This window comes from Etheostoma cragini, chromosome 17, assembly GCF_013103735.1.
Source record: "Etheostoma cragini isolate CJK2018 chromosome 17, CSU_Ecrag_1.0, whole genome shotgun sequence".
NCBI lineage: Eukaryota > Metazoa > Chordata > Actinopteri > Perciformes > Percidae > Etheostoma > Etheostoma cragini.
Genome location: NC_048423.1, coordinates 7,403,439 through 7,413,028, shown reverse-complemented (window position 1 = coordinate 7,413,028; position 9,590 = coordinate 7,403,439). Strand labels below are relative to the sequence as shown.

The window sequence follows — 9,590 nt, the reverse complement described above, 5'->3', positions numbered from 1 at the left end:
TAAGAAAGATAACAACCAGACAAGGCAGGGCTACTTCATTCTATCAGAAACAATATTTAAATTCCCCTGTAATGTTTTAATCTGAGTCTTCACAATGTCTATACCAGAATATAGACCTGTATGTTCACAATATCCCTGAAATTAAATTTACATATTAGAATGGCACTGAGCTGCACTACTCAACATCTGTTACAATTAGAGGGAAGTAAAAACTATTTGATAGCAAGAAAATTGAATTTGAAAGTCCATTTACATGTATGCATCACTCAATCAAGAATGTACAGGTACCCTAGTATTTATTGGTGCGTTTGAAGCAGCACAAGAATACATCAAAGACAATGAGGCAAGTCACTAAGTATTTTTTACTGCTTCATGCGAAAGCAGAACACAAAGATACACACTGGCTTTGAACTAAGCATCTGTAGATTGCACCCATCTGTGTTAAGAAGCCTGTACAATATGCAGCACTGGAGATATACAATGCAAACCCCCCTGTCTCAGATGCAATCCAATTATTGCCCCATCTGTTTCTGTTGCATATTTGGCACAGTCTCTGTTGTTGTTGTTGTTGTTGTTTTTGTATTGACGTTCTATCATCAGAAACCTCATCTGTCCTTTGTACTCACACAACACAAAATAAGCAGTTGGACAACTGGCACATCATAATCATCATCATCATCATTATCATCATTATCACCAACAATGAGAAACAAAATGATGAAAGCACATGAGTTGTACTGTAAATGTTATGAACTTTTGCTGGTGTGCAGATCATTCTCATATGCCATCCATCTACTTGCATGGGTAGTGCAAGTGGAATTTAAATAAAACCATTGCTCCTTCAGGAAATGTTTCCTTGTTATGGTAACAGCCTCTCCACAACACTCAAATGGCTTTGTTCTCATGGTCAGTCTCATGTCCGTGGCCGATGCATTTCCCCCTAAACTTGGACAGTCTAAAAAAAAACCTGTAGGGGGCGGCAGCTCAGCATTCCTTTCTGGTCTTCACCATCTTGCTGGCATATTTAATAGGGATCCCCCAGCGTCTCATTAGATAGACATCAAACACATAGGCCATCCCTGGTTTCAGGCCCCCGATCACAGCTGTAGTGACGGCCCGCAGAGGATTCAGCTCCTGGAAATACTTGCAGAGAACCCTCTCGGTGTCAGAGCGGGACTCTGGCCCCAGACAGGGCGCAGTTAGAGCTGATGCTCCCCCTGCCTCTGCTTCGCGGTCTCCCAGGTTTCTGCGGTACACGCAGTACAGGTTTCTTTGCTCTGTGACCATCCACGCCAGGGTGACACTGTTGCAACCACGCAGCCGGTTGAACGATTTTATCTGCAAGGTTGAGGGCAGAGCTGGGACCTCTTTGCGGTGGTAGGCTGAGGAGGTCTGCATTTTGACTGAAGCCATCAGACCTCCTGGTGGAGCTGGGTCTGCTGCACCAGAAATCTGTCCTGTAGTAGTTCCTTCTCTCTCCAAGTGGATGAGATAGGACGAACTTCCCTGCAGCCAAATGTGCACTAAATCTTCCCCCACTGCCTGGGAGGTCAAAACCTGACCTTTACTGGAAACGGTGACCTTAACCTTTTCACTTCCACTGCAGCTCTGCAAGGTGAGGAGGCCACTCTGCGGCCAGCCCCGAGGACGGAAATTGAAGAACTGCTCTGAGTTAGAGCCTCGGTCACGGAACGTCACCCACCTCAGCTCCCCTTCTCTTAGTGTGATAATCTTCAGCTGAGCCTCCTCGTGCGTTTGAGCAAGTGTCCCCTTGTACGCCATGCTGGTCCCGTTCAGCCTGTCGATTACAAAGACGTCAAAGTAATACTGGGTGTCAGGCAGGAGCTCAGAGATGGTGCAAACACTCTCGGTCCCCTGACACACACACTGGAGATCAGCATTATCATCAGCAAGGGAGGAAGGTGGACTCTGGGGTTCAGGATGAGCGTCCCACTGCTGCCACCACCACTCTTTCAAAATTGGCCACACTGTCACTTTTCTCGTCCTTTCCTTCTTTTCTTGTTTCTGGTCTTTCTTTTTCCTTTTGCTTTCTTGTGCAGCACAAACACTGGGCAAGTTTTGCAGAGAGTTGACAAGGACACAGTATTCATAGCTTTTCTGCGTCTGTGGGAGACTGGATATTGAGGCACTGGGAGCCCAGCTGAGGGTGACACTGGTCATGCCTACGCCTAATGTGTGAACTCGAGGGTCAGCTGGGAGCAGAGGGAAGGCTCCTGAGGGTCCCAAGCCTTCATGGAAGTAGACTGTAGCTTTGCTGTTCTGCTCTTTGGAACGCAGCCTCAGGATGTAGATGGAAGCCTGGGGATGGGAAGGACCCCTGTAGGTGTCAACTGCATTGCCTGTGAAGCTGTGCATTTTTTCCTCAATCCCAGGACCTCGCCACCACACCTCGGGCATACTCTTTTTAGTGCTCCCTGGGAGGAAAGAAAAATGAAAGTTATAAACTTATAATTGATTCATGTGTTTTGGTTATTGTTTCTTCACTTGGATGTTTGTCCTTCACTGTGCAGAGTGGTGAATGTGCAGAGTTTTCACATTCATCCGATGACAGCAGAAAGTTTCTCTGTGCTCACGTATACGCATGAATTATTTTGTGATCAAATTAATTATTCTTGTTTTTTTTCACATATTTAAGAAACAAACAGTGATAAACAATTACAAACAATACACTGAGACGAAGAATGCAACCCAGTGCCAAAAAAAGATTTAAAAAAATAAATTAGAAATAATAATAATTAAACAGAGGAAAGACGGGGGGGAGACAAAACAACACACGCAGAAACAGACACACACACAGACAGACACAAAACAAGGGACCAAACACCTGCGCAAGTTAGAGGACCTCCAACTCTCACAGAGTCAGAGATGCACAGGTACGTGTCCAGAGTCTTCCCCAGGGCACAATTAATCCACGCCGTGGAGAGTTCCATAAAGGAAAGGATCCACGTGTGGTTAGACAGGCTGTGTGGCGTTTTCTGTAAACGCGTGATTTTATGACATCACAACTGGTTTGGAAACCAATCGTGGTCCAACATGCAACCTACACAAGTGTGTTGTGGAGACTTGTTGCAGCCTCTAGTGCACATACACTGAGAATGGACTTTTCAGTGAAGTAGATAAAGCAATTGTCATTGAACAGACAAAGACCATAACTACAGAAATTCTCTCTCTACTGTGTGTCCTGTTATGTGAACACAGTTATCCATGTGTGCGAGTACGCACTCTATTTCACTTTTAAAAGGAGGTCACAGGACTCATCAAGCACTGCAAATTGCATAAAACAAGAACAACAGAGCACATAGAACCCGGCTGATATAAAGAAAACAATAAATAAGCCAATCAATAAACACAATGTTAATTGCCACTTCAAAAATGGTTGCCTGTGTTTTCACTCATACCTAAAGTGTTGTCATTTTAAAGTACACGCTCTTCACTTGAGTGACGCAACTGGCAAATAAAACCGAAAAAAACACTCGTCTTCACTATTCATTGCTTCTCGATATGAGAAATTGCTCCTCAAATTAGACCAAATGTTACAGAATCAAAGTGAATAATTCAGGCTGGCGATGAGGACGCATGAGCTCAGGGTCTCAATGATTCATGTGTCATTTTATAATTTTATTACGTTATTTTACCATAGAGAGAAGCTTGTTTAGTTAACCTGGAAAATTGCTCATAGAACACTGAGGTGTATTCCTTTTCCAGAAATCAGAGCCTTTTTAGCTTAGAAATTTGATTACTTTCATTTCTTTGAGTACTTACTGCAATGACTTTAGTTTTGAGCCATATTGTAAATCTGCTGTATGATAGTATGTTTAGAGTTTATTTGATTTGTTTGGTTTGGGAAGCACAACATATTGCTGACTCAGAGCAAAGTTTTATTTTACTGTTTATTCAATGTTTAAATCAGGAGTTGGCAGCGCTTTTCGGTTTATGTGTGTGTTTTATGAGATTTTCAAATCCAAAGCCTCATGTGAAATTTATGGCAATGGATAGCATTTCCTGTGCTTTAAAGATAAACAAATGGGAATGTGCTGATAAATAGATAAAGATAAATAAAATAACCTTAGTAGTCTTATCTACCTGAGAATGTGTGACTTTTGAAGGGAATCGGTTTATTAATCTATAAATGTGACACAACAGCAGTGGTAAATTGAAGCTATTTCCAAGCTGCAATCTAAAGATAAACCATAGACCTTACATGACTTCTCAGTTTGATCATCCTTACAACTGTCCTACAACTTCTGGTATTCCAAAAAACTAAATCTTCTACGAACACAAAGTTAAGTGGGATAGAGATAGAGTATTTGCCCTCTTCTAAATCCCTATCTGGTATATTGTGATGATAATATCTAATTGATCGTCTAGATGCAGTAATTATCTTCAGGGTTAACTGGGTGTCTGAGGGTGCAGGTTGTGGTCTCACTGTTTACTCACACTGCAGGTTCTTGAGGGGTTTGTCCTTCAGGGTGCGGGCTGACAAGCTCCATTCAATGGGGAGGTCACAGGGGCTGACAGTCACCGACATTGCCGGAGCCTTCTTCTTTAATGTGAAGTACAGCCTGTGGAGAAAACACCAAAGATAACTGCAAAAAGAAGTTGTTGATTCATCACAGGGAATGTCAAAAAGATAACATCCTGTTTAAATTCAGCTGCGAGGTGATGGATGAGAAGACGAGATATCTTCCAGTGCATGCTGCGTAACATTCATTCAGTGTGTTGGAGGATTTCTAGATACGGTAGGCTGGTTATATATTTTCCCCAAAAGCTTGAACATTGCAGCTGGTCTTTCCTTTTGCCTACATGCTGATCATTCATGTGATTGCAGATCAGGAGAGGTGACCTGGGACTCAGATGATAAGGCTGCATTGACAGTTTCAGATGGATATCTGCCTTCCTGCTTTAACTATCGGGGATCGTGCTTGGCATAGAAACTACTGTGTCCCTTATTGTGATTAAATGTTTTAAGAAAAGTGCGTGGTGGATTACAAATTTGCATTTTAGATGGCATTTAACATTCCCGCTGTAATGGTCTGGTCTTATTATCTAAAAAACTGTCCCTTTTGTTAACTTATGATGCTGAACTTTTTACCTCCACAAGGACACCTGAACAGAAGAAGTATGTCTCTCATAAACCCTAACAGTCATCAACATGCCCTTTCTTCACAGCTAGTTACCCTTGATGAAAATTAACCAACCATGGCTATTTGTTAATAAATATTTGTTCTCCATCCTTCCAAACATCATTATTCACGATTCTGTGCAGATGGTGGTTGTTTCCAAACAGATGTGCGACACTGTCATTCTCAAGGGCGCTTTGTGGCTTATTTAATAGAGTGATTAATTTCTGAATCGGTGTTTTCTCTCCATTATTTGCCATGTGGTTCTGCATGAGTGCACTGGTGCACAGACTGTAGCACACAGGGAGATGCATTTTGCAATTTTTAGCTCCCAGTTTCAGAAAGCAGGCACTGGCACTGTTGGGTCGGGTTCAGGCCAAATGGGCTCCGCTTCCTCTGGCTCTCGCTACAGTGGTGCCGGAATCAGCCACTGTCTCCAAAGAGGTGGTTGGTGGAGGGCTGATGACTTGTTATTGAAGTGGAAACGAGGGCAAATCTGATGACGAGGCCTCAAGATTTGTTCATGCACCTTCCATGAACTGCAAACAGGGACAAATTGTTGTGGTTTGGCATTTTGTTATGTAGATTTTGTCCTTGTGTTAATTTTTGGTCTTGTATACTGTATGTTTTAGTCCTCGTTTCCTCCCTGGTCTGGTGTTGTAGTTTCTGTCTTGTGTTTCCTTGTGAGTGTCTGTATGTTCTGTTTCCTGTTTTATTTTGATAGTCTGGTTTTCTGTGCTGTCTTGTTTTTAGTTTTACTTCCTGTGTTTTCCCGCCCCTGTGATTACCAGATGTTTTCCACCTGTTTCCCAGGCCTTTTGTCACCTGCCTCTCGTTATCTCATTTCCCAGAGTATTTAGTATCTGTGCTCTCCTTGTGTCTTGTACAGCCTTTTGTGAGTTTGTTTGTTCCAGATGGTGTATTCCACGTTTGCCTTTCCTGTGATCCATCTTAACAGTGTTTGTGTTCTGGTTTTTTGTTTTCTTTTTCCTTGACCTTTTGAGATTTTGGATTTAGTTTCCTTGGTGTTGTCTTGGACTCTCTTTGTAAAATAAACCTTCAGCTGAACACTCTCCTGCCTGCCTGTCATCTCTGCGTTTGGGTCCTAATTCCGCTACATTTGTAACACAAATCTTATCTTTAGTGTGGTGTTAAGTGTCAAAAACTTCTTAACTTAATTTACTTCCAATAAGAGCCAGTGGTGGAAAGTACATTTACTCAATTTCTGGACTTAAATACATTTTTTAAGTACTTTACTAGGAAGTATCTGATTTCTGATATGCTTCCGCCACATTTCAGAGGGGAAATATTTAATATTATTTATTTAATAACTTTACTAACTTTGCAGATTCTGATTAATAATAAACACATAATCAACAATTAATGTATTATTTTGGGATATAATGCTTTATTTATCCAAGGATGACATTTTTTTTAACAAGCTACCCAGTAGTATATATTGCAATTAAAAGGGAACCATCTTTACCTGTTGCAACATTATAATCTAATTACTTTCATGATTGTGTCTATTTTGATGCCAACACATCTTTACCTCACTTATTAGTAAAAGTGAGACAAATGGAATGAGTAAAAATGTAAATGCATGATCTTGGAACAGTATTTCTCCATTGTTGTATTGCTACTTCTTCTTCAAGTAAAACACAAGTACAAGTACACGATAAAATTGCCAACAGATTGTCAATGCTGACAATTATCTGAATGGACTAGATCTGACGAGACCACCTGAATGTGTATTGCTTTGAACTTTTCCCAAATCCCATCTGTTACCCTACCTACGAGTCCGTCCTTTGGGGAGAGTTACAGAGGTGATCTTTCCTTCTGGGAACCATGTGGTTGGGCGAAGTGGCACCTCGTTCTCAGGTGCGAGGGCTGAGTGGACCTGGGTCCATGAAGAAACACAAAACAGTGCCAAAGCTGCACTGAGACACCACGACAGGGACACGAGTGCCATTACTGGTTCCTCCTGTCTGTCTTCACTCTTCCCCAGTTGCTACGTCTTGGATGTCTCCCCGGCTTTGAGAACGCATAGTGGAAAGGTCAAAAACATCAATCAGAGCCCATCAGCAAAACACACACACACACATTTGTACTGTACCGTTAACACAGACACTGAAGAGCTGTAGCGGCTGATGATTGACTCATATGAAAGAAACATCCTATCCTATTCAGACAGAATTTTTCATGCAGTGGAATAGAAATTATCATTCCATTTTTACTCTGGGATGTGTTCGTATAGCACAGCTTGACACTTACCGTACAAATTCACACACATTTTCAAAGTGTAAAGTGGGTTGCCAACATCACTCTGAAGTCAATGCCTTTACATCTACATTTCTATATTTAGTCGGGGGAGTTCAAAATGAGTATGTTCCACTAATATCTTTTATCACGGGTGTTTGCAGCCATTTTATCAGTAGGAAAGTGACGCCATGCTGTTGTGGAGAACACAAACAACACATGAAGGTGCTCTGATGCAGTTCAAATCAGCATACATGAATGCAATGCCTAACAATGCGTGAATCACATTTTTGCGTCTTTTTTCTCTTTTATTTTATTTATTTAACAATCTATTATTGTTTTTCTTTCTCCTGTCTATTTTGATGTATGTATTTAGGTATGGGTGTGTGATTGTGTGTGTGGTTGGGATTTAGTGATAGTGGATTGGATGATTACAGGTCCCAGCGTTCTTCTTGCTCCCCAGAGAAAACATTTGTTCAAAGTCACAGAGTCTTCACAAACACACTCCCCGCCTTCCTCTAACAAGGTGTATTATGTCAGTGCTGTGCCCTATAGATCAGATGACAATCACAGCGTAACCATGGAGGCGGCTACAGAATGTACATCTGAGTCTTTGGGGCCCAGAGACACACAGAGATCCAAACTCACAAACTGTTACGCAGCTACAAAGTCACACAGAGGCGCCTGCTCATTATCCTTGCAAAAAAAGAGGAGAGACGCATAAAGCAGAGAGGCATATTAAAATGGGAGGGAGGGAGGAAAGGAAGGGGAGGCTGAGGAAGAAAAAGCTGTGGAAATGGAGAGCAATGAGAGGAGGATGTTGGATCCTGGAGTAATTAGAGGGAAGGAGACGGAGACAGGAAAAGAGGAGAATGTACAACTGGAAAAGAGAGGGTTGGAACCATTATTGCCATGCAACAAGGTTGCACTGAACTTGTTTTGGTGTTTTAGTCAGACACAAGAAGCTGATTGGTGTGTACTTCAGCCCTCATGTCGAAAGGGTTCTACTGTATCACATATTGTGAGACGCCTGCACAACCTCACACTCCCCCCTCATTTAGTCTTGATAAAAATGAAGACACATAAAAAGCTTGGCAGGCTTGTTTCTTCATAACGCACCCTCTTATAAAATATGCATATGGTTCCTCAGCAAATTATGGCCAATTGAATTTTCATAAGGCAAAAAGGCTGGGTCTTACAGAGAGAGGGAGCTTAGAGAACTTAACCACCGCCCTCTATAAATAAATACACACTCCCCTTTAAACACAGGAGCTCAGGACTTTGATGGTCTCGCTCACTCTCTGCTCGTTTTTTCTCTCTTTTAGTGTAGTTTCCTCTTTCCATTATATTTATCCCTGACAGTCAAATGACTGCATTTAGTCTGGATACTGTTTGGGTTTTAATTAAAGATATTTCAACCGAAAGTCTGTTTGTCTTTTTCCTTCTCTATCTTTGCCCTTCTTTTCTGACTTATTTTTACTTTATTTGGCACCCCCTCGTTTAGAAGTTAATACAGGCTCAGTTTCAGAGGGAAAGGTGGAATTATGTGTGCTATCTGTCTGCACACTGTATTCGCTATCTTCTATCTCCCTGAGCTCTGGCAGGACCATCTGCCTTCTGTTATCTGTGGGCAGAGACAGATTAAATGTCATGGGGTGGTCCCTGTAGGATCCTTTGTCCCCCCCCAAACTACTATGGGCAAAGAACTGGCCCGTGGTTCATGGTGGGGGTTGCCGAGATGATGGCTGGGGGAAAAAATGCTATCAGACTGGAATTTAATAAGATTTTACAGCTGATTTTCTACCTTTCTGCATACACATTTGAATATATTAATCCTTCTTCTGTCTCCCTTAATTTCATTGTCCCTTTGTGCCTGTATCTCTTACACCTTTGTGCAGGATCATGCCCTTTCTTGATGCATAGTTTATGTCTGCTCTTTCTCTGTGATTGCTGCCCCACTCGACATTCATACTTTTCTTTTCATATGACCAGATAGTCAGAGAGAAAAGACAAACACAGTGAGTAATAAAATACACAGATAGCTGATAGCCTTTAAACATGCTGCCAAGATGAAAACAATCCAACAACAAATGAAAAGTGCCCTGCATCTCTGTCAGCTTTAAAAAAAGCCCTACAGAGACCACACACGCACACACACACACACACACACACACATAAACACACACACAC

General features: G+C 41.9%; 1 protein-coding gene across 2 annotated transcripts in view; it reads right to left on the bottom strand.

The window, feature by feature from the left end:
- Positions 1–279: 279 nt before the first annotated feature.
- Positions 280–9,590, bottom strand: part of ndnfl (neuron-derived neurotrophic factor, like) — a 10,250-nt gene continuing 939 nt past the window's right edge. The window contains exons 2-4 of one of the 2 annotated variants that reach the window (XM_034897331.1): positions 6,935–7,175; positions 4,459–4,583; positions 280–2,435 (exon numbers count right to left, since the gene is read on the bottom strand). In XM_034897331.1, the coding sequence (XP_034753222.1) occupies positions 985–2,435; positions 4,459–4,583; positions 6,935–7,113 (1,755 nt within the window). In that variant the 5' untranslated portion in view covers positions 7,114–7,175 and the 3' untranslated portion in view covers positions 280–984. Of the gene's footprint in view, positions 2,436–4,458; positions 4,589–6,934; positions 7,176–9,590 lie in introns of both variants that reach the window. The other variant, XM_034897332.1, reaches the window with a different exon arrangement.